This window comes from Alosa sapidissima, chromosome 21 (assembly GCF_018492685.1).
Source record: "Alosa sapidissima isolate fAloSap1 chromosome 21, fAloSap1.pri, whole genome shotgun sequence".
Classification (NCBI taxonomy): domain Eukaryota; kingdom Metazoa; phylum Chordata; class Actinopteri; order Clupeiformes; family Clupeidae; genus Alosa; species Alosa sapidissima.
In genome coordinates, this window is record NC_055977.1 from 7,349,062 (window position 1) to 7,373,155 (window position 24,094).

The following is a 24,094-nucleotide window of genomic DNA, read 5'->3' on the forward strand; positions in this document are numbered from 1 at the left end:
CAATGTCGGAAATGCTAAAGGTTAGCCTGTCGGCTACCTGGAAAGTTTGAGTGTTTAAACTAACATTTACAGTGGTCTATTTGATAGTGTATTGGCCCTGACTAAGTTCGTGTGATGTATAAACCCCAATCCTTGTTGATACAAGTACCAATATTCGTCAAGAAAGTTTTTAATCACATTAAGATTTTCGCCATAGGCAGTAAAAGACTCCGCCATCTTTGTCAATTTTTTTCGCTGAGAAAGTTTCAAACTATGACCATAACGGCCTTTCCACCAATCAGAGGCATCATTGTGGGATTGTTCAGGATTGTGGGTAATGAAGTACTTATCCAAGAGATCGCGAATAAAAGGCATTTATCTCAAAACAAGGTTAGTGCCCCATGAACTCTTGGTGTCTATAGGAGCATATACAATCGCTTAGTACAGCCGTAGCTGGTTTTAAGTCTACCACGTGCAGTAAAGTTTTTATGGCTTATACCTCAATTGTCAATGGAGAAATTGCATTGAATTTTTACATCCGGCATCGGCTGTGGGCGGGACTGTGCAGCTCTATTGGTGTGAGCAAGGGGGCAGGCGAATTCCCGGAAGTAGAAGAATCGACGTAGGCTGGAGGGACCACCTCTCTGCTAACTCCCATAGAAGTCCATTCATTCTAGGATTTTTTTTAAATACCATAACTTCATATAACATATATCCTGTGCCGATATTGTAGCTTCTGTGTAATCTACATAAACACTACAAAGGCAAAACAGACTCCATTACCTCGTCTGTAACGTTGGTTACCCGTAAGAAGAATAGTTAGCTTGTTCGGTTGGAGGGAAGCTAGCTTTGACGTAATCTCTCTTTCGCGCCGTAGGGAGATAACCGTATTGTTTGGATAAGAAGCTCAGTCCACCTTACTGTCTATGACGGTAACTCATAAGCAAAACCCATAGTTCTAGATATATCTATGAGCAAAACCTAGCATACACGACCGTATGTTAAGGTAAAGCATTACACAGAGGCAACCTAATAATAATAAAAAAAAGTATCTTCATTTCACTTCAAAAAATCATTTCAGAGGTTTTCGATGGATTGACCATAGGTCGGAAAAGTGGAAAGAAGATTAGCTTCAAGGCTATAACTTTTTTGTTTTGTTTTAGCATGACTGTTTTTGAAGATGATCATGTATGGTAGCTTCAACATTAACACGACTTGGTGAGAATGATATTAATAATAATACATAAATAAATGTTTAACTTTGATGACTTTGAAGGCGAAGGAAGTGTGAGAAGAATTTCTGTGTATCTATCATATGAGTTACAAGATTCAGTTCGATGGCTAACGTCACGAAGTTAAGTGTGAGTCTGCGCAGTACTGGGGGGACCAACTGAAAAATCGTTCTATTTGACTCAGTGCCCTCCCATTGAAAACGACGGAGTCTGTTCGTCCATTTCTTTTACTGTCTATGGGTGTGAGTCAGCGCTCTCGCTTGGCCTATCAGGAGGAGGCTTTTATTTGCTAAAAAAACAACTTACCTTGTACATGTAATTTGGAGACTGGTATTACGTTAATTTACCGTGGGCATATACTTTGGAGGCTGGTATTACGTTAACTTACCGTGTACATATACTTTGGAGACTGGTATTACGTTCTATTGTGTTTGAGTGGAACTTGCTCTTACCATCAATTCTCTGCGTCTTAAAATGGCTTTAGAAGGGATTACATCACCATCTAAATGTCCTCCACCTCAAGAGATGTAATGGATGTTTCAGACAAACAGCCCTTTGTTTTCCAAGACGTGGACACACCCAAGACCTTAGGCCTGATCCCCAGGCACAACAGTCCTAACTGTCATGCTCCAGACACACACAATGTCCAGGTCAGAGCTACGGCTTGTTTAAAGATAAGCTCAGGGCAGGGGGAGATAGGGAGAGAGGTCAACTGGGATCAATGGTGGTGTACAAGCTGAGAAGAGACCCCAGTCAGAAGTAACTCAGAAGGTAGATTACTAGATTACTGGAAGATTACTGTGATATAGAAGTGGTAAAGAAGTGTCTGCTAAATGTAATGTAATATAGAAATAGGATATACTAGATATACTAAGTAAGTATATATACTCTTTTGATCCTGTGAGGGAAATACTAGATTACTGTGTATAGAAATAGAAACAGTAGCATTATTACTTAATTTAATGTCAGACTCAAGGTTATATTTAATGGTTATGTTTCGTGGCATTGCTCCTGTGGGATAATTTTTATTTTTCTCATTGAATGTTTAGTATACCTTATATACATGTAGTGAAATCTAATTGTCGTCATCTCCTTACTCTGACACTTGTGTTTTCTGAAACTCCTATGTTGGAATGTTTAGTTAAATTAACCCCTGTGTCACCGAACTGTGGGTAACCCTCAGGATGGGGGGTCGTAAACATTTCTTATCTCTGTTAAAATACCAGATGGTTAAGTGATCACTGGAGGGTGACAACTTGTGTTTTCCATGGGTGTGGGGTAAGGGTATAAGAGTTGGCTTCACCCACAGATGTGTGGGCTTGTTACTTTGACATTTCATGTGGGTAACATGCTCCCGGCGTCGTGAATAAAGCTGCAGTCTCACACCAGTTGTCTTGGATTAATTTTGACCACATTCCATGACTATTATTGTGCACATCATTATTTATTTATCAGTAGTTTGTCACATCTAGGTGTATCGGATGTTAGAAAGTTGGCAACATGCTGTTGTTGTTTTTGTCAGAAGTTCTAACCATGCTGAGCTGTTACTATGCTTACACCAGATGAAGGTGAGTCTCTCTCTCTCCCTCTCTCTCTCTCTCCAGGTAAAGGTGAGTCTCTCTATCTCTCTCTCTCTCTCCAGGTAAAGGTGAGTCTCTCTCTCTCTCTCTCTCTCTCTCTCTCCAGGTAAAGGTGAGTATCTCTCTCTCTCTCTCTCTCTCTAGGTAAAGGTGAGTCTCTCTCTTTCCAGGTAAAGGTGAGTCTCTCTCTCTCTCTCTCTCTCTCTCCAGGTAAAGGTGACTCTCTCTCTCTCTCTCTCTCTCTCCAGGTAAAGGAGAATCTCTCTCTCTCTCTCCAGGTAAAGGTGAGTGTGCTGGTGAAGGTTAATGGCTGGATCTGGATCAGGTGTGGGGCTGGGACAGGTGAGAGAGCTGAGGGCAGCGCGGCAGGTCTATCTGATCTGAGGAAAGGACAAATGTGACTGAGAAAACATCCAGCGTGCCACCGGGGTGTCAGGTCCCTGGCATTAGAACCACTTAACGTGAAGGAAAAAGCAGGACCTGATACCACTGCGCTCTCTCCTTCTCTCTCATCTCTCTCTGTCTCTCTCTCTCTCTCAGTCTCTCCATCTCTCTCTGTATCTCTGACTGTTTCTCTTTCTTTCTCTGTATCTCTATCTGTCTCTCTCTCTTTCACACTCTCTCCATCTCTCTCATCTGTCTGTATCTCTGTCTGTGTCTCTTTCTCTTTCTTTCTTTCTTCCTTTCTTTCTGTCATCTCTTTCATCTCTCTTTGTGTCTCTGTCTCTTTCTTTCTCGCTCTCTCTCGCCTGTCTCTGTATCTCTTTCCTTCTCTCTCTCTATCAACCCTCTATATCTTTTTTCTCTCTCTCTCTCTCTTGCGCGCTCTTTCTATCTCTGTCTCAACCCCACTCTGACACCCCCACGCGCCCCGTCATCTCTTCGCCCTACTCCATCTTGGACACTCTCTCTTACCCTGCTCACTCCATCATTCTGATATCTGAGTCGGACGGTCAGTCTCTGGTGACTAGCCTCAAACGCCGACTGGGCTCAGATGGCCCTAAAATATAAACAGCAGTGCCATGCTAACGAGGACGAGCAGAAAATATAAACAGCAGTGCCATGCTAATGAGGACGAGCAGAAAATCTGAGCGACATGAATATTTCATCACCATGAATAAAACAAGACGAGAAATGCATCATTTAAAACAAATACGTGGCACATATACCATAACCTACGCAGTGTGTGTGTGTACATGTGTGCGTGTGTATGTACGTACATGTGTGTGTGTGTGAGTCTGCGTGTGTGATATCTTGTCCATGATATCCCCATGCCACCATACCCCGGGGACAGCTGACCACAGTGGATCGATGTGGCATGCTGACGTCTCGGTGTCGCTTGACCAGACGGGTGTGGTGGACGAGAGGTGTCCCTGTCACTCTTACCAGAGTTACCAGAGCGACCAGAGCGACCGGCCTTGTCTCACCTGGGGCAGGTGTCAGCCAGAACCATGTATGCTGACAAAAGTGACGAAACTATGATCTGCTGATCTGGGCTGGGCTGGTTTTAGACTGGACTTGTACACATCCACTACATTCTAAGAAGCAAGGGAGAACAAGACTAAGTTTTTAGTCTCTACTTCAAACATTGGATGGCTGACCATACAGTCAAAGTATAAATGATATACTTCGAGGGAGACATAACCCCCCCCACACAATATTCAACTATGCTCAAAATGCTGGGAAATTTCTGGGAAAAAAACAACACAAAATAAATAATAATAAGTTTATTTTGTATAGCGCCTTTCTCAAACCCAAGGTCGCTTTACATAGTAGGAAGGCAAAAAAATCTGATAGGCAGGTTTATTGACGGATAACCAGGGTTGGGTAGTAACGGATTACATGTAATCTGGATTACATAATCAGATTACAAAAATCAAGTAACTATAATCAGCCCAGATTACAATAAAAAAAATTGTGTAATCAGATTACAGTTACATTGTTGGGGATTACCTGATTACATTTTAAAAAATGTTTTTATTTTATTTGCAAACAATGCAACTTTTTTATGATAGCCTAGCTATCTTTTAATTTGACAAGCTTCGGGCTTGCCGGTTCGATCCCCGACCAGTAGAAAAAATGTGGGCGGGGGAAGTGGTTGAGCACTGCTCTCCCATGCCCACATCCACGGCTGAAGTGCCCTTGAGTAAGGCACCTAACCCCTCACTGATCCCTGAGCGCCGCTGTAGCAGACAGCTCACTGCTCCGGGTTGGTGTGTGCTTCATCTCACTGTGTGTTCACTGTGTGCTCTGTGTGCTTCACTAATTCACGGATTGGGAGACCAAATTTCCCTCACGGGATCAAAGAGTATCTATACTTACTTACTAACTTATTTACTATTGGGGCAGGTCTCTCGGCACACGGCCTGATCTTTTCCTCCTAATCTTAATGTAGCCTCTTGTTTTAGTGTTACCGTTTACTTTGAGAAAGTCACCAGGTCCCCCTGGTTGAAAAACATCCCAAAGGAATAATATTCTCACCCCCACAATTGAAATGGACATGGTGTCATTCAATCTCAGGCCATGCCCTTGTGTCAAAAAAATCCAGCGAAAGCTAAATTCATTGTCCAGGTGTGCCCTAATAAAGGTTAAGCTGAGTTGTGTATGTTTGGAGAATAGTGATCCATGATCCATGATGACTAAGTGATCAATTTTGGGATGGGGTGAAAATTTCAACCACCAAAACACCACCCCCAAAGTGGAGAATAGCTATAGAAATGTACTTAAGGGACATATTTATTGAAGTAATCTAAAAGTAATCCGATTATGTTACATGTTTTTGGTAATCCAACTGATTACGTTACTTATTGCAAAAATTGCCATGTAATTTGTAGTCATGGATTACATTTCAAAGTAATCTGACCCAACCCTGCGGATAACCTACAGTGATATCCATGTCCCATGTCAGTAAATGTTTTCCTGCAGGCAGTGTGTGGTATATGGGTGTGATGGGCACTAACTTGATGGGATATACATGTTATCTACCAGTCAGGGGCGCGTTTCCCAAAACCATAGTTGCTAACTAAGCAGCAATTGTGTTGGTTGCAATACAATTTCCCATTGCCAATCAACTAAGTTGCTAACAGGTTAGCAACTATGGTTTTGGGAAATGCACCCCAGATTTGGAGGAAGAATAAAGGATTTGCAGGTAAGGACATAGAACAGGGAAGCTAAGTAGGAATTAGTGCAGGTAAAATCCAAATAGGAAGATCTGGTAACACAGGTAGAATGTAGAACAGGTAAGTTGGAGGCAGGATTTAGCACAGGTGAGATACAGATAGGATTGAGAACAGGTAAAACTCTGGTAAGCTTGTGCACAAGTGAGGTACAGGCAGGATTGAGAACAGGCAACATACAGGTAGGATTCAGCCCAGGTAAGAAACAGGATCTCTGCGTGCTCTTGGCAGGCCACACCCTCTGTCTGCTCCATGAGCGACGCATAAGTGTGAGCGAAGGCCTTGTTTCGACAGGTTGGCGTCCGTCGTGTAGCGAGACGGGCAACTGGCTCTACCGGATGTGAGTAAGCGAGCGAGTGGATGGGTGAGTAAGTAGGTGAGTGAGAGAAGGAGAGAGTGGGGGCGTGAGTGCCTGGGTAAGTGAGGGAGAGAGAGAGAGGGAGAGAGAGGAGAGAGAGAGAGAGGGGGAGGGAGCTGGGGGAGGGCTTTGGTCTAGACAGAGGGGCGTGGCACGAGGAGCTGGCTTAGCACTGGGTGGCTCATGCGGTGGGAATCCCCGGCCTTTCCTGCGCCGAACGGAATCAGTTGTGGAGCTTTCCAGCTGTGGACCGTCACGTGTAGGCTAATGTGGAGCAGGCACATAAAGATACAAACACACATATACTGTACGTACACACGCACACACATGCTCTCACACACATTCCCATGGCAAGATGTTTGTGTCATTGAGAGCAAGTGCTACCTGAAAAAAAAGTTCATCTTAGTGGTTCATGTGTGTGCACTGGCCACTAAAAAACGTGTAATATCCGCAGTATTACAGTAATGTCATGTATGATGCAATCTAATTGTACTGTTGTGCAGTGCTTACAGCTATGATGTGTGTGTGGTTAGTTGAGACACACTGAATTGTGTAGCATGCAGTTTGTCCACCTTAAGGAATGGTCAGCATTTCCTTCCGTTTCCTAGCCAGCCCATCCATATCTGTGTCCTGTGTCCTATCAGAACGGCATAATTGCATGTCTGTCAACCTGTCCACGAGCTTTTTTAAGAATGTGTGCAAGAATGATGTGTGTGTGGGTGTGTGTATGTGTGTGTGTGTGTGTGTGTGTGTGTTGCATTGCTGTTTGTGTATTGTGTACATGTTTTGAGGCTAAACAAATAACAACCTCCCTGTTAAAACAAACAAACAAACAAACAGAACAACACCTGAACAGCGACGCATGTTGGTTAAGCATGTTCATTTTAATGAGGAAGTTATGTGGGATATTAACAAAAAATAGGTTACAAAAGAGGTGCAAGGAAACAGGCAAACATGCTCATATGTCCAACACTGAGAGGATAATGTTATCGATAATATTGCGTAACTATAATACCCTTCAAAGGACCTTCTGTCACTCCTTTCTGTACAGTAGAGGGCTTTTCTCTGTCTCACCCTTTCACTCATATCCCCTTCCCTCCCTTTCCCACGGTCAGAAAACACAAATGGTGTATTAGTGAGTGTGTGTGTGTGTGTGTGTGTGTGTGTGTGTTTTCTTTGCATGTTCTTGTCCTTAGCCAAGAGGCACTAATTAGAATGATTCACAGGTTAAAGGAAAAGGGAAAACCTGTTCCTGGATAACCATGAGCTCTGCCTTAGCTATAGGACATGGCTCCGGTCTAAATATACACCTAAAGGTAAGTGACAAAGGAGACATGACAACATGGCCCTAATAATAACAGGTGGCTCTGTGGGAGAAAGCTAGGTCTGATCTGGTTCAGATTGCATCATCTGGTCAAGCTCCAGGCCCGATCCAACTACAGTCTGAGCCACATTGAACGGTCCCCTTTTGCATCCTGACTTCAGAAGTGCACTAACAAAATCAGACCAACAACAACACACACTACGGTTCACTCCTGGATGTCAGCTTACTCCGTGTTTTACCTCCGTATTTCCCAAATCCTTTGTTTGTGCTGTGATAACGCTGAGGATGAAGGGGTATCGGTTGCTGTTGTTATGTGACTACATGTAAGTGCTCAAGAGGTGAGGCTCAGTGATAAATAAACCAGCAGTATTCATGGTTTTCCAGGAACACGGGAGTGTTAGTCTGTTCAAGTAGTCATGCAATGTGTTCTTCTGCTCCCTCCTTCTCTCTCACCCTGATCAAACTGTCCTTCACTAATCTAGTTGTCTCCCCATCATCCCACACAAGATACATCTGTCAACCCCCCCCTCCCCCCCCCAAAAAAAAGAAAAACAATACTGGTTTCTTATACCTTCCCCTCACTTTACTTATCTTCTTAGTCTTCCTTTCTTTTATCCATCTATTTATTCTTCACCATCCCTCTATCCCTCTCTCCCACCTTCCCTCTCCACCTCCATTCTCCTCTCCCTCCATCCTTCCATCCTTCTCCTCCTCCTCCACCCCTGAGCGCGTTCACTCTTTCTTCGCCTCTTCCGGCTTTTCGTCCTTCTTGGGCATTTCAAGGAAGAAGTCGTTGCAAGCCACGGTGAGCGCACCCATGAGGATGATGAACTCGGTGAAGTCCACCTCGCCGTCGTTGTTGGAGTCCAGGTCATTCATCACCTTTTCCACCGCGTCTTTGTCCTGCGCACTCTGCCGGAGCGAAGACGGAAACAAACGTAGGGATAACACACTGTTAAAGAAACTAGTGACCGCTTCAAATCTTTTTGATGAAACACTTGATGAAACACTTGATTATAATACAGAACAAGTGGCGTCTGACTTATACGTGACCAGAATGGCTGATATCGCGCTGAGTAACTTCGTTGTAGGCTTACCATGCAACAAAGTTGTGAACATGTTTTTTTTTCGTTAGTTTTAGTGCTAAATAGGTACCCGGTGCGTTGAAAACGACAACAAAGTGAATGAATAATAATTCTTACATTGCAATGTTTTCAAGTAAGAGGTGAGGAGAGGTGTGTTGCACATACAAGTCAAAACAGAAGGACACGCTGCAGTAAATCTTGCACATCTTTCTGCCCAGTGAAATAGTAATCGCCCATTCTCCACCCACCCACAACTGATGACATGTATGAGATCACCAAATCTAGCAAATATCCCAGGATAACTGATGAAATTAGGAAGCAATGCATTGCCGTGGCCACCCTTTTGATGTTGCATGTTATGTCTTGTCTGAAAACACAGGCTGAGCTGTGATATTCTCGATCAATTAAATCCTTTATTGTGACTAACCTTTGGCCTTCTGACCCATATCAGACATCAGACAATGAAGTAGACTGAAGTAGAATGTTTGTGTGCTCAGCACAGGCGTGCAGTGAGTGTAGTAGTAGTAATAAAAGGGGCCATGTTTGACCCGAGAGTGCTTGTTTGAGAGGGAGCGTTTGTTTGCAGGCGTGTAAAATGGGTGTGTGTATGTAAGTGTGTGTGTATGTAAGTGTGTGACATTTTTTTTATAAGCGTCTGACACTGTTCCATACTGTGGGGTGTGGGGAAGTGGTTTTCAATAAGATGAATAAGATCAAAAGTATGACTGCATGTTGAGTGGTGCAGAAAAATGCATGTCCGTCCGTGTGTGTGTGTGTGTGTGTGTCATGTGCATGCTGGCATGTTTGTACTTGCAGGTGTTTCACACAAAGTGAGATTGTGAAAGGAGAATGTTGTTGGAGAGTAGAAGGGAAGTCATGGAGACCCACATTCTTCTCCATTGTGTGGATGTCAGGAATTCAGCACTTACTCAATACCACCCTCTCTGCGTTTTCCTGCCTGGCTGTTCTCTACTGTACATGGGGAGTGAATGATTAACCGTAAGGTAGAAATAGTTTAGCTGGTTCCTCATAATAAGCCATTTTATCTTTGTCTTGGTTTCTTAGGTAGTCTTCCCATTTCTGCAGCCGACAACTTTGTTTGGTTGTGTTGCATTTTGTGTGCAATGTAGGTGTGTGGAAGTCTGGTGGGAATGTTGCATCGGGCGAGTCCCTCTCCTCCCTACAGATATTTGTCCTGGCTTCTTTGTCAGTATGTTCCTCAAGTTGCTGTGCCGTGTTATGTTGTGATATGCTCTGTGGTCTCCTGATGCTTTTGTGGGAATGTTTACATATTGCAATGTGTTTGTGAATCCTCTCCTCACCCCCTAATCTCCTGTCTCCCTGTAGTCCATTTCTCTCTCTCTCTCTCTCTCTCTCTCTCTCTCTCATCAACCCAACATAGTTCCCTATCTGCTTGGCAAGAAATAGGTTGTATTCTGTCGGCTGCATTCCTATGTTCTGTGTGAGTCCACTTTCTCCTCACAAAGAGATAGTTCCTCTGTGACAAGATGGAATGGAACCAATCTAGGTTCTACTTAGATGTATATGTTTTGTGGGGATGTTTTGTGTCATCTGGGTTCTAATAGATTCTCCTCACTGCTAGATAGCTCCCCACCTATTTAGCTACGTGGAACCAGTCTAAGTTCCCAATCTCTTTGGTAAGATGGAACCGCTCTAGGTTCTACTTAGATATGTTTTGTGGGGATGTTTTGTGTGATGTTTTGGTTTTTGATGGGTTCTCCTCACCCCTAGATAGTTCCCCATCTATTTAGCTACGCGGAACCAGTCTAAGTTCCCAATCTCTTTGGTAAGATGGAACCGCTCTAGGTTCTACTTAGATATGTTTTGCGGGGATGTTTTGTGTGATGTTTTGGTTCTGATGGGTTCTCCTCACCCCTAGGTAGTTCCCCAGCTCCTCGGTGAGTAGTTCCCTCAGCTCTCCACGGCTCAGCGTGTACTTGTCGCCCTCCTTGCCCGAGTACTTGTGGAAGGTCTTGATGAGCATCTGCATGGCGCTCTCCAGGTTGGAACTAGGCTCTTTGGACATGCTGTCAGTACGGGGGTCAAAGGTCAGAAGGAGAGGGGTGTGAGATGGACAGGAGATGGGTGCGCCCCCACTTAGGTCCCAGTTAGTCATGTGAGCTGAGTCACATGACTAGCGTGGGCGGAGCTTTTGGCAGTGCAGCACACATGGTCTGCTAAGTGGCAAATGAATGAGATTCGGCTGGAGAATGAGAGAGAGAGTGGAGAGAGAGAGAGAGAGATATGAATGGAGAGAAAGAAAGAGATGAATGGAGAGAGAGAGAGAGATATGAATGGAGAGAAAGAGAGATGAATGGAGAGAGAGAGAGATATGAATGGAGGGGAGACATCTTGGATTCAACACAGAACTACAAGAGAAAAAAAATCTTCCTCCACTTCATTATAAGGTTATAATCTTACGTGTGTCTGTCTCATTGGAGGAGAGTTGAGAAAGAAAGAGAGAGAGAGTGAGTGAGAGAGAGAGAAAAGGGGAGAGAGAGAGAGAGAGAGATATAGAGAGAGTGAGTGAGAGAGAGAGAGTAAGAGAGAGAGAGGGTGTTTTTGGAGGAGGGCGGAGGAGAGCACTCGAGAACCAACACTCTTACACGTTACACCGTGAGCGTGCGCGTGAGTTGGCCATCTTGCTTCTTCTTGTGCCAGGCTTTCTGGACTACTGTGCATACACAGACATAGACAAGGTCACTGAAACAATAGCACGGTTACACATGTAGCTGAATGGATGCTTTTCCCCACATGTAAACACACTGGAAATGGATTTGGCAATAATGAAGCTGCGTGTAGATATACAGTAGATTATCATCAATCATTCATTAGAGTTCTTAATCTGTACATGTCAAATGTTGAATTATTACAGAAGGATTCTGCAAGGTCTTGTTGTTAAAAATGTCATCAGGTTTCTACTCCCTGCAAAATGGTCGGCGCTTACTGATATTGGATCACAAAATAACAGATCAGGTCCTAACAGAGCCTGTTCACGGGCCAGATGAGGCCAAATTTGAGATGTCGCTGGACTATTAGACGAGTGAAATGTCCTACTGCCCTCTTTTCCTAAAGCCGGGCTGCTAACCTTGATTAGCTGGGCAGAGGCTTGTTAAGGTAAGAGAAGATCGACAACTCCCCATGTTGGACAAGCGTATCGGCTGGCCAAGCGGTCATGTAACATGGTCCTTAACGTTTGCATGGAAACCGCAAGTGAAATAGAAAACTGTCAAAATGGAGATAAAGCTCATGGCAACCGCTCCGCAGCAGCGGGGGAAGGTAATTTGAGGCAGACCTATGCACAAAGCCTACGCACAACCACACAGATGCACATGTTCATACACACACACTCACACTCACACTCACACTCACACTCTCACACACACACACACACACACACACACACACAAATACACACACACACACATACACATGCACTGGTGCATGCACAACCACAAACACCCAGGTGACATATGTCACAGATACCCCCCATCCTGTAAAGGGTGAATTATACGGATGAAAATGAGGATAAAAATTGCAGGTGAGGATGAGGGAACCAGGAGTGGACCAGATGACCTTCAGCTGTTTCCTGTCTCAGTTGCAGAGGACACTCTAGTTGCAGTTTGGCATTGTTTGGTAACATGGTATGGCACTGGTATAGGAGGATGTAAGGACACTGAAAAGGGCAAAGAACGCCCCACTGACCAAGCAATCTATAGGTCGCGATGAGCGCAATGGGAGACCATAGCAACCAAAAACATGCACAGAAACTTTATCCTCTGACCTACTGTAATCAGGTCTTGGACCTCAGCAGAGGATAAAGGTAAGAGTGCTTGTTTTTTCAATCCATGCTGAAAGCTTGGTGTCTTTCTCTGTCAAGCCAGACCGGACAAATTCATCTGGTCCAGATCAGCCATCAGTACTTAAGTGGACAAAATTGGTCAACTTTTGGTCCTAGCCAGGACATGTTTTCCTACTTGCCCATATTTAATGCTCTTCACCATTAACACATGTTCCTCAGCTTCGTTAACTAGAAAATTCACCCTTCAAACTTCAACTCTGAGGTTGAAGTGAAAAAGACACAACCAAGCCTCCATACGCCCTAAAAACATGGATGAGTGTTTCCGGAAAATTCTACAGAAACACCTGGTGGGTCTTCTTCACAGACAGAATCTATATCCCAAATGTTTTTTTTCCCCGAGCCAAGAGCTAGCCCAGCCAGAGCACTTTAAATAAGCACCAGGGCTAATCCTTAAGAGCGCTTATCGATTACAGAGCGGGAGAAAAGAGATGGCCCTCTCGGCCACTCCGAGCTGTCCATCTTACCTGAGAGCTGGTGGAGAGGCTCCTTTGTCTTCTGTGGGGCGAGCGAGAGATAGAGACAGATAGAGAGAAGAGAGTGGATGAAGGGAGAGTGGCGCCAGCAGGTTTAAATATCACCCCCCTCCGCCTCCTCCTCTTCCTCCTCCTCCTCCCTTCCACTCCTCTCCTCCCCTTCTCAAACTCTTCCCTAGGAGGATCTGTTTCTCTCCATCCTCTCATCCCCCTCCTCCTCCACCCCTCCCCCCTTGCTCTCTCTCTCTCTCTCACTCCCTCCTTCTCCCCTTGTTCACGTGCAATCACAAGAGCTGTTTGACCTCATAGGGGAGTTCATTAGGCAAGCAAAGAGGCAGAGAGGGTAGCCTCCAGGCCTCTCAGAGCTTTATTAGAATGCTGGTAGAGCAGGTGTCTGTGCACCAGTGGCTTTATATACAGCTCTGGAAAAAAATGTGGAGACCACTGCACATTTCTCTGATGTCATCCTACGGTTGCCGAGTGATATTGGAATGAGTTGATGGTCATATTCAGAATTGCAGTGGTCCGTTAATTTTTTCCAGAGCTGTAAACTGAGGGTCTGTTCCAAAAGTGCTGCCTTTTTAAGTATAAGAATATAGACCCTTTCAACAATAAAAACAAAAACAATGCTTGAACGTTCTATTTGGGCCCCAATCTACTTCCTCTGCATTAAGATAACATATGGAATGTTAAAAAGGAAGTCTTGTGGGGCCAACTATGATGCTGATAATGGAACTCTCTTGAAAGGGTCCATAAGTAAGTATATATACTCTTTTGATCCCATAAGGGAAATTTGGTCTCTGCATTTATCCCAATCCGTGAATTAGTGAAACACACTCAGCACACAGTGAGGGTGAAGCACACACTAATCCCGGCACAGTGAGCTGCCTGCAACAACAGTGGTGCTCGGGGAGCAGTGAGGGGCTAGGTGCCTTGCTCAAGGGCACTTCAGCTGTGGCCTACTGGTCGGGGTTCGAACCGGCAACCCTCCGGTTCCAAGTCCGAAGTGCTAACCAGTAGGCCACGGCTGCCCCAACAAAGTGTGTAAATACAAGTATGACCCTGTATGTGTGTGCATACATGGGGGAATGCCATGTATAGGCATTCAGAGATGTGCATAAGGTCTATCGAACTCACATCTGAGGATATGTATTTGGCAGGTGGAGGAGTGAAGGTGAGTAGGCATGCATGTGTAGGCACAGATAGTCATAATTATTCTTGATTGATAATCACTCACTGGCTCTAAGGTGTATAGACAAATGGATCCGATCCACACACACACATACACGGAAAAAAAGTGCTTAGTAAGTTAGAACGATAGTCTGTCAAAACAAATAAACTAAACACCAAACCAAACACTGGCTCCACTGTGGTGATTAAGTGTGTGTGTGTGTGTGTGTCTGTGTGTATGTGTATGTGCCAGTGCGTGTTTTGGGGATTACTGGCATCTCCCAAAGTGTTGAAAGTGAGTTGGCAGCAGAGATCTGGTTGGCAAGGCCTTCAAATGGCAAGAGGGGAGAGACATGAGGTAACAGGTCTTTTACACACACACACACACAAAGGTGTTTCTGCGCGACACTTGAGGCAGTACATGTGTGTGATCAGGGGGAGTCTAGTGGGGTGGACGGGGGTCAATAGTCGGCTGATAGTGTTTCACTGGCCGGCTAAGCATCACTCATGAAAAATCCAAAGTGCTCTTGCATCCCTAAATGCCTAAAAGCACCAGGACGCCTATAGCAAATCCCTACTGCAGTAGCAACTGTGTTGACACCATAAATGGTGTATATTGTTATTCATTATTTTGTACCAATCTTTTTTTTTTTCAGCCCAGGTCATGTTTCCATTATATAAACACAAGAATCGTTTGATTTGTACCAGTTTAATACTATCTAGCCACCGTTTCAAATACAATGAACATACAGTCGTTACAATGTTGTCTGTACTAAAACAAGTACCATAATGTATTTGTTGAGGAAAAAGCCGTTGCGAAGCATTAAGTATGGTATCATGAGATTAGATATACTGGACTTGGATGGATGTCATTCACAAAAGAATTACTGGACTGTCATGTATGGGGTGTCCATTTCAAAATTAATATTTAATACAGGCCAAAGTACATATACGTACAGAATTAATGTATGATTATTACAGCTGCATATAAATAGTCAAATTGAGTACATGGTTTCATATTCAGAGTAATAACATGGCATAGACATTTTAGTGGTTTCTTTTGTGTAAATCAGATCATTTTAATACATATATTAGAACCCTCTCTGCAGCCATCCAATGTAATTCAACATTTTGACATTGATTTCACATTGTGGTGACAAAGCAACCACACTGCACTCAAAGGCAAGAATACAAATGGGTAAACAAACACCACAAAAAAAAAAACACATGCAACACATTATTTGATTCAAGGGGTCATTTGAAGGGTGGTGGAGGGGTTTGTCTGCCCGATTTCATCATAGATTTACCCAAGGGCTAAATTAGCACCACAAAGGTCACAGACATTGGAGAGGGTCACTAGTCCGAGTTCCCAGTGCCCGATCTCAAGCCTAACAAAAGAAAAACAAAGCGAAGCCACACCTGACACCCAACAAAGTGTCTTTCCTGTACGTTTCCCTGTTATGTCTGTGCTTACACGTCCAACATGCACACAAAGGTGTTTATTCTTTATCTTAGTTTTTGAATGTACTTACATATATGTACATGTATGTGTATAGATGTGTTATATATGTCTGCCTGTTTCTCCTTTCTGACTGGGGCACGTTCTGGGTAATGTTGCGTGGACACTGGCTCATCCCCAAGGGCCTCCCTGTGTCAGGTGCCCTGAACCAAGTGGCTATTTTTGGGCTCCAGGGCCACAGGGTCCCCTGGTGTGGATTCCGTCCCTAGGTGCCTTAATTATTTACCCCAACAAGCCTTTATTAGGACACCAAGCACCCGTCTGTGTACGGCCTGACAGGCCACTGATGAGAAGAGAAACAGCACACACACGCACACATTTCACCCTTGACCAACAGAGAGAGAGAGAGAGAGAGAGAGAGAGAGAACAGACAGAGAGAAAGAGAGAGCAGAGAGAGAGAGAGAACAGAGAGATTGGATGGACAGAGTACAAGAGACAAGATGGTGAGAGAAAAGAGAACAAGAGGACACGCTAGACAGACAGAATGTAGACGTGAGGATGTGGAGATGATCAACTGTTATTCCCAAGTACACACAAAAAGGGCTGTTTAAATTCCAGGCCGAGATGATGAGAACATTTCACACAGATAGTTGCAAGGATAGTTGTCAACTAGGCAGCTGTTATGTAAACTATCAGGGAAAGCTGACAGATAATAAGAATACAATGTCTAAAATAATATTGAGCATTTTTGTAAAAAGAAAAAGCTTTTCTCTTGCTACCTTGAACAGAATAATATTGGTAAGCACCAGAATATGTTTCTTCTGTGTTTTGGCCTGAGGACACAGACACCAGAGAAAGAGAGAGAGAGAGAGTGAGAGAGAGAGAGTGGGGGGAGGGAGGGAGTGGGGGAGAGAGAGAGGAAAAAGAAGAAAGGAGAAAGTAGACGGAGGACAGATGGTAAGAGAGAACATGCAACACTTACCGATGCAACATTAGAATCTGAAAACCCTCTGTGACACAAGGGTGGAGGGCTGGGGTGCTGTGGGACATGGAGGATGATTGACAGGAAGAGGAGGGGGCAGCCAAAGACCACAAAAGGGGGTGGTATCACTCTTACTGGGGATGGATGCACTTTACCAGGTGCAGTTAAACTGAGGGCCAATGAAACTAATGAATATAGAGAAACTCTCCTCTAATGTTTGGTGCAAAAGACACTATTTAGCTAAACGATTTGTTTGTTCCAGGTTAATCTCTTCCGTTGGGGTTGCAGCAAGTTTGTAAACATTTGTAAGCCACCACAGGTGTGTGTGTGTGTGTGTGTGTGTGTGTGTGTGTATGTGCGTGTATGTATCTGGTACTGTTGCACACACTTTGGTCCGGACACACACTCTCTCTGTAGCAACTCTAATTTGGCTCAAACTCTTCACAGGATTCACATTCAAAACCCTAACCTCGCCTCCCTGTTAGTCGCAAGCAGCTAGGAAATGATGCTCTAAATGACGCCGAGCTCTTAAAACATGAATTCAGGAGAGGTTTACAACGACTGACAGATTTCAAGAGAGCTTGGATAACTCAACCTGCCGGTCAGGTTTTCGGATGTTTTGTTTTGTTAAAGCAAGGATATGAAGACGATGAAGAGATGTCAGGACTCATATTAGAAAGTACGATTGTCAAACACAATACAAAAACAACTTGATACAAACAGCCACAGGTAAAGGAAGTGTGAGGATGATGTCTGTGTGTGGCAGAATGCTTCTACACTGGAGCACACGAATGGTATGGCACTGGACTGTGTGTGTAGTGTATTCTAGAATTAAACCAAAAGCGTTACAACTTGACACAGCTTTTTGGGACAGTTATTGTCTAAGGAGATATGATATAATAAGAACATAAGACGGGGCCGAGCAGGAGATATTAGAGATGGAGATAAGCTTTTCTGGGGGGGCGGTCACTCCTCTACGAGGCCTCGTCCTCCTCCTCCGTCTTCTCCTCCGCTGTGTTCTCTGCGGCCGGCTCTTCTGGGGCCTTCTCTGCCTCCCCGTTACCGGCCGCCGGGGCTACCTCCTTGGCGGCGGCAGGTTGGGTCTCCGCGGCGGCCGGAGCCTCGGACTGCGTCACCGCGCCGTCGTTGCTCTCCGTGGGCTTGGTCCCCTTGTCGGCGACGTACTGCTTGCTGACGGCGTTGGCCAGGTAGCCGATCAGCTTCATGTACTCCTGGAAGCTGACCTTGCCGTCCTGGTTGTCGTCCAGACCCTGCTGCATGTCCTTCACAGCGTTCTTGCTCTCCGCATTCTACAATCCAAACACAGAGCGTTGTGCTCAGCTATCAGCGTTTGTGCTAAATGATGCTTGAAGCTGAACACATGAATTTGCTCATGATCATGAGTTCATTATCCTAGGTTTTGGTTAACAGGTCTACTTTAAACAAGTAAAATGTAAATACCTTTTGGTATGAAGGGTATCATTTCAGATATTACTTTTCTATTAGTCAAACTCTCTCATCTAATGTAGTTGAACTGTCAAATGCTTTTGTACGTTTTGTGCTTTTGTTAGGTAACAGTTCACTATTGAAAGTATAAGCATGTCCATGAAACAAGCATTTCAGACATGATCAAACGAGATATGATGTGACTCTAATGATGCGACAAAAGCGGCGAAGATGCTGACGATATCAGAGGTATGAAACTATTGGTATGTAAGAGCCTGCCAGTTTGGCGGTTCCTGTGTCCAATAAAAAAAAACAGGAGAATCTTACATTGAGGATGCCACCGAGTTGGTTCTTCACCAGGCCCTGGAAATCCTTTGAACTCAGGTTCTCTTTGCCCTTTGCAGACTTGAGGTAGACAGACACCACTGTCTTGATTGCTGACTCCATGTTTCTGTTTGATGGGGCAGAAAATTAGAAAATACAATGAGATTATGATGAAAAGCAAAACACAGCACAGGGTTTTTGAGACAAGTCTCAGACTGCACCCAACATGTGGCAGAAAGCAGGGGGAGGGACTCCATTTTGGGTGTGGTGGTGGCAAAACAGTTAATAATAATAATAATAATAATAATAATAATAATAATAATAATAATAACTTGGTTTTATATAGCGCCTTTCAAGTAACCCAAGGTCGCTTTACAAAAGGAGATAGGGCAGGGGAATAGAGGGGAGAAGAGAGGAGGGGGTAGAAGTGGGGTTGGGGGGCAGGGTGGTTAAGGACAATAGGCCTCAGTGAATAAATGTGATTTTAGGTGCTTTTTGAACGTAGCCAGTGTGGGGGCTTGGCGGATATGGAGAGGTAGACTGTTCCAAAGGGTGGGGGCAGCAACACAGAAGGCTCTGTCACCAAAAGTCCGTAGCCTGGAACGGGGGATGACAAGCTGGTCCTTGCCAGAGGACCTCAGGGACCCTGGCTGGGAGTGATGCTGGATGAGTTCGGAGAGGTACTGGGGAGCAAGAGCATTGAGGCATTTGTATGTAAGGAGTAAGATTTTGTAGGTGATGCGTGACTTCACCGGGAGCCAGTGAAGCTGCTTGAGTGTGGGGGTAATGTGTTGCCATCGCTTTGTTTGTGTGAGGATCCTGGCAGCCGAGTTTTGGACACGCTGTAGCTTGTCCAGTGCTTTGGTGGGAAGACCATAAAGGACACCGTTACAGTAGTCCAGACGGGAGGTGATGTGTCAGAGTCTCCGCAACAGTGTCTGACAGTGAGGGCCGGAGTCTGCAGATGTTTTTGAGGTGGAAGAAGGCGGATTTGGTGATGTTACTGATCTGTGAGCTTGGAGTGAGAGGTTGCAGACCAGAGTCACACCCAAGTTACGCACTTCTTGGGAGGGCCTGATGGTAAAGCCATCTACGTTCAATAAGACGTCCCCAACTTTCTTGGACAGAGACGGAGGGGCCACCACCATGAGCTCTGTTAGCATCTGAGAGAAAGTGGAATAGAACATTATGTCCAATATTCCAATATATGGTTTAATGTTCTGTATTATGTCCAATATTCCAATATGTGGTTTAATGTTCTGCATTTCTCATTAGTGGGTCACTTTGATACTAAAAGTATGATTCTATGTAATGACTGTATGATATCTGTACTGTCCCTGTGTATATATATCTCTGTGTGACTGTGTTTAGAGATAAGCAGGAATATTATGACTTTGCAGTGTTTCACTGTTCTGCATGGCTGCGTCAGTAGCTATCTGCTCCGGATTGCCAGGCTGCCACTAATCAGGGTCTGATTCAGTGTAGTCCACGTGAGATGGGATGACCAACGCCATCTCCCGTCAGCCTGGAAGGATACTTAAACCCTAACTATTTCCTTGTCTAGTTAGAGCAGCTGATGGATCTTTAGGTGAAGTCATGCTGTCTCTCCCTTGATGCGCATCATTGTACATAAACTCTGTTCCTGATTTCTCATACTATTGGTCTGACTGGGTCTCTATTAAATCTATGGTATCAAAATTACCATCACATCACTAAGTTAGTATCGGTTCAGGTTTGATTCCTGAATGCCGCAAGTATTTGTAAGCCACTCTGGACTGAGGGCGTCTGTTGAATACGCTACTTTTGCTACTACTGCGCCACCGATGCTACTCACTGCGCCAGCACCATGCCCACACAGCGGTGAACAGCCCACGGTGTGAACCATGACAGGAGGCAAGCAGACAAACCAACAAACGGGCCGAGGCCACGGCGATACGAGATAAGGCCAGGGGTGAGAGCAGGCCCAGCCGAGAGACAGCTCGCTGGACACAATGGCCACGCCGATCTTTGATAGGTCATCTGATCTACTGAGGTCACTGGAGGACGGCATGCCTCCGGTTACAGGAGGGATTACCTGCCACCCGTCTCATTCTCTCACTCCCTCTCTCTCTCCCTCTCTCTCTACCTATCTCTCTTGGTTGTTGCATGTCTCTATCATTGCCTCTCTCTCTTCCTCTCTGTTTCACCAGCATATGTACGTGCCCCTCAGTAAGGGGAGGGGGGGGGGGGGTCCGCCCTAGGTTGGACTTTGTCATTTCACAAGCGTCTGACACGCGGCTGACAAAGGATAAGGCCCTGCTACTCCAAGAATGATAGGCATGTCCGTGTGTGTGACAGAGAGAGAGAGAGAAAGAGAAAATAAAAGACAGAGAAATGGGTGTCTTACCTGTGCATAAATGTGTGTGTGTGTGTGTGCTAAACAACCAAAGAGACCGAGAGATTGACAGGAGGAAATACCAGAGGATGAGTGTGTGTGTGTGTGTGTGTGTGTGTGTGTGTGTGTGTGTGTGTGTGTGTGTGTGTGTGTGAGAATGTCCTGCATGACTAGCCTGCATGTGGTAGAGGTGCCACTATTTACTCACTTTCAGATATGCCTACGTGTTCGCGAGGGACAACGCGTTGCTGATGACTGGAACATGACAGATACGCCACCGAATGCAGTGACTGGCCACTGGGCAGAAACGCAGTGTGTTTCACCAACCAATAATGCGCGACAGAGGAAAATACCGATCATTACAATCTGCATCAGTCATTTAAACATGCATGGAATGCCTAGGCTAGCTCTCACAAGCCATTTCTTTACTTTACCACAAATGCCTAGGAGTGTGAGGGCATAGCCGCAACAACAACGGCAGCTGCGAAATGGAGTGACTATCGCTGGCTGTGGTGCAAATATCAGCACTGATTATTTAATGAAGCCATTTTGCAAGCGAGAAAACAGCAGTCTGGCACAATGCATACCACAGCAACTGAAACATCTGCACATTCCTTCTACTAAGACTTACAAAGTAGCATACACACACACACACACACACACACACACACACACACATACACACACACACACACATACACACACACACACATACACACACACACATACACACACACACACACACACACAGAAAAATGCTATACACGCCAAACCCCATGCCATGTTATGAGTACCACCACCCCATCCTGCAGGCATTGGACAATTAGGAAACATGCCTATTAGCCTAATTAGTCTAAAAAGAGGGGAGTAGGAAAGAGCCTTGTGACGAACAGGGGGCCGTATTAAAGTCTCTGGTTTCATGGTCTGTTTGAGCAGCCTGAGTCTGGGTGCTAGCTAGCAGCATGAGCAAACGAGCGACCGGAGTGAGTGAGTGACTCGGACGGAAAAGGAAATTAGCCGTGGGCTTGTGTTCCATTGTGACGAAGGATTTGCCATAGACTACTGTATAGGCCCTCTGCAATATGGGCCCCAATCCAGACACTGGTCACTCAGGGGGATTAAGAGACCAGATGGAGTTGTGTTCCGACTCTCCTCCTCAACCGTGCAGTTCCCAGAGGGACTGGGCACTTCACCATGTCCTATAGAGTGCACTGGAAGTGGCCAAGAGATAGATAGGCTTTGGCTAAGGTGTCATTTAGATTTAGTTTAGCTGTTATGTCCAGGTAATCAGAGCACATACTGTACATCTAAGGCAGTTGATGGTATGGGCACCTTCATCATTGACTGGGCTTCCAAAAAAAAGGCTGCACAATTGTTATTAGTGATATCCAGATTTAGTGTATTGATTGGGGGTGTACTGAATACTGAATACATTCTATAAAATCTTGTCGTCCTCAGAGATTTCCAATTCATACATACACAGAGCCTAGATGATCTCCTAAGTAGGATGCCACAAGTGGTTTTAGAGGATATATACCATTTGGCTCTTGTCTACATACTCGTCTAAGGAATGTGGCGCCCGTATTGCGTTCATGGAGAGATGTGGCTCAAGCGCCTAGGTGAAGAAAATTCAGAAATATTTCCTCACACGGTATACTACACTACTCACTGGAACACATGCCAGCCAGTTCATGTCAGGAGCCACTTCGCAGCTCACCTGGGGTCTCGTGCGCTAATCCCCTTGAGCTCTGACAATTCAGGCGCGCCACAAGGTCAACACCTCCACCTTTGCCATATCTGTCCTCGCGTCTCATTTTTTATTTACCCTCTGTCCTGTAACACCGCGTGTCGCTGATGACGGCCGCGCTTAACTCAAAACTCTCCTCCAGACAGCACGTGGGATGTCGCCTCCATTCATTAATACTGGCTAATGTAGTTTGGGCTTTCATTACTTAAGCAACGTCAGCACGGCGGAACGCGCCCCGTTTCGACACAAGCCTGCCTTAATTTCCATTATTATACGCAAACGCTTTAAAAAATGCGTATATAATTAAATAAATACCCAAGCGGTCTCTAGTTTCCACCCAGAGCTCAGAAGAGATTGAGTGTTGCGTTTCCAAACAGACGAACGTGATACGCGCGCTATCTGAGTAATGACAATACGGCCGCTCGTGTGTCATGAAAAATTAACAGAGGAACAAGTTAGGCGGTGAATATAAACCGCACCAAAGGCTGTAACTGTGTGTGTGGAGCTTTTTTCTTATTTCATTAGGCTATCACGCGTCTAAAAAAAGCCCATTTCATGCTCACGGACAAGCGCACTTGTGCCAGCAGTTGTCAATCTGTTTACGCCCTGTCCAGCAGCCGAGCCCCAGCCAGGCAGACATATAGCCAAGAATTATTAATCCGAGATTCTCGAGGTGGGTCGAGGTGCAAACAGCCATCATAAAAAAAATAATAAAGCAAACAAAATGAATAAAAACTATTAAGAAAAGCCTTAACAGTTTTCGTTGAACATAGCACTCAAAAAATGTATGAATCCCAACAGGCCAAGACTGCATTTTGTAAGTTTCATAATACGCTTGAAATGGGATCGAGAGTTGCGTAAAATCAACCGAAAGTTTGCTATACTTGGCCTTCAGGCCATTAATTATTCATCGGTTAACAAAGCGCAGCTGATCCCGATAGTGGGACTTGGTCTCGGTTCTGTCGAGAGGGCTCATTTACCATTATCAAGGTATTTTGCCTGCGTGTGCCATGCAAATTAATGCGGCCCATAAACTAGATGATATTGTTGCAACTTTCTTGAATCAATGGTTACAGAATATTTTATTGCAGAGTGAGTTTTGTAAAACAAACAAAAACTTGGTATGAAGTTATGTCTCGCAATAGTCTCTGGAAATGTGGTTTCGTAGCTGTCCAGCATATCCGCAGGATGGTCATGAACTTGAAAGGGTGTACCTAAAACGTGGCGTTTAAGTTCCTTTCAAACCTCTGCAGTAATAATTTCAGTTAAAGCGAGTTAGAAAACATCAAAACTTACCCTAAAGTTTGTGAAGAACCGACGCACAACTGAACTGCCACAGGACTGTACGTTCCTTTTCTGCTTTTCCGTTCCCCTCACTGCCTTAACAGCTCCAAAACTTGCCTAACTAGTAGGGCAACAGAACCTCTTCCGTGATTTAGTTTTTTCTTTAACTTTTCCCCCTTCTGACAAGTCAAAGGGCGTGTACCTGGGAGAGAGAGGGA

The 24,094-nt window shown here is 44.8% G+C and overlaps 2 protein-coding genes and 1 long non-coding RNA gene across 6 annotated transcripts in view; 1 reads left to right on the plus strand and 2 right to left on the minus strand.

The window, feature by feature from the left end:
- LOC121695658 overlaps window positions 1-13,047 on the plus strand; it is a 15,191-nt gene extending 2,144 nt beyond the window's left edge. Inside the window, exons 2-3 of the long non-coding RNA XR_006026132.1 lie at window positions 6,113-6,116; window positions 12,669-13,047. This is a non-coding gene — a long non-coding RNA (uncharacterized LOC121695658). The remainder of the gene's footprint in view (window positions 1-6,112; window positions 6,117-12,668) is intronic.
- Window positions 7,209-13,670, minus strand: s100s (S100 calcium binding protein S). Of its 4 annotated transcripts, XM_042076702.1 has the most exons (4): window positions 13,082-13,670; window positions 11,362-11,429; window positions 10,629-10,782; window positions 7,209-8,561 (listed from the first exon to the last, which is right to left on the minus strand). In XM_042076702.1, exons 2-4 carry the CDS (start codon window positions 11,394-11,396, stop codon window positions 8,382-8,384), a joined length of 369 nt encoding a protein of 122 aa, XP_041932636.1. In that variant the 5' UTR covers window positions 11,397-11,429; window positions 13,082-13,670; the 3' UTR covers window positions 7,209-8,381. The 4 variants fall into 4 exon arrangements, with proteins under 4 accessions (XP_041932636.1, XP_041932637.1, XP_041932634.1 ...); XM_042076703.1 differs by lacking the exon at window positions 11,362-11,429; XM_042076701.1 differs by lacking the exon at window positions 13,082-13,670 and having other exon boundaries at window positions 8,215-8,561; window positions 11,362-12,649.
- Window positions 13,671-14,953: 1,283 nt separating this feature from the next.
- Window positions 14,954-24,094, minus strand: s100u (S100 calcium binding protein U). Its single transcript, XM_042076699.1, has 3 exons — window positions 23,889-24,094; window positions 18,475-18,598; window positions 14,954-18,011 (listed from the first exon to the last, which is right to left on the minus strand). Exons 2-3 carry the CDS (start codon window positions 18,592-18,594, stop codon window positions 17,676-17,678), a joined length of 456 nt encoding a protein of 151 aa, XP_041932633.1. The 5' UTR covers window positions 18,595-18,598; window positions 23,889-24,094; the 3' UTR covers window positions 14,954-17,675.

Excerpts from the sequence above, each read along its gene's own strand:
- s100s (XM_042076700.1), bottom strand. The coding sequence starts at position 10,871 with ATGACTAACTGGGACCTAAGTGGGGGCGCACCCATCTCCTGTCCATCT. Across the intron at positions 8,562-10,628 it reads AGCTGGGGAACTACCTAGGG|AGTGCGCAGGACAAAGACGC; the intron begins GTGAGGAGAACC and ends TCGCTCCGGCAG.
- s100u (XM_042076699.1), bottom strand. The coding sequence starts at position 18,594 with ATGGAGTCAGCAATCAAGACAGTGGTGTCTGTCTACCTCAAGTCTGCA. Across the intron at positions 18,012-18,474 it reads AACTCGGTGGCATCCTCAAT|AATGCGGAGAGCAAGAACGC; the intron begins GTAAGATTCTCC and ends TTTGGATTGTAG.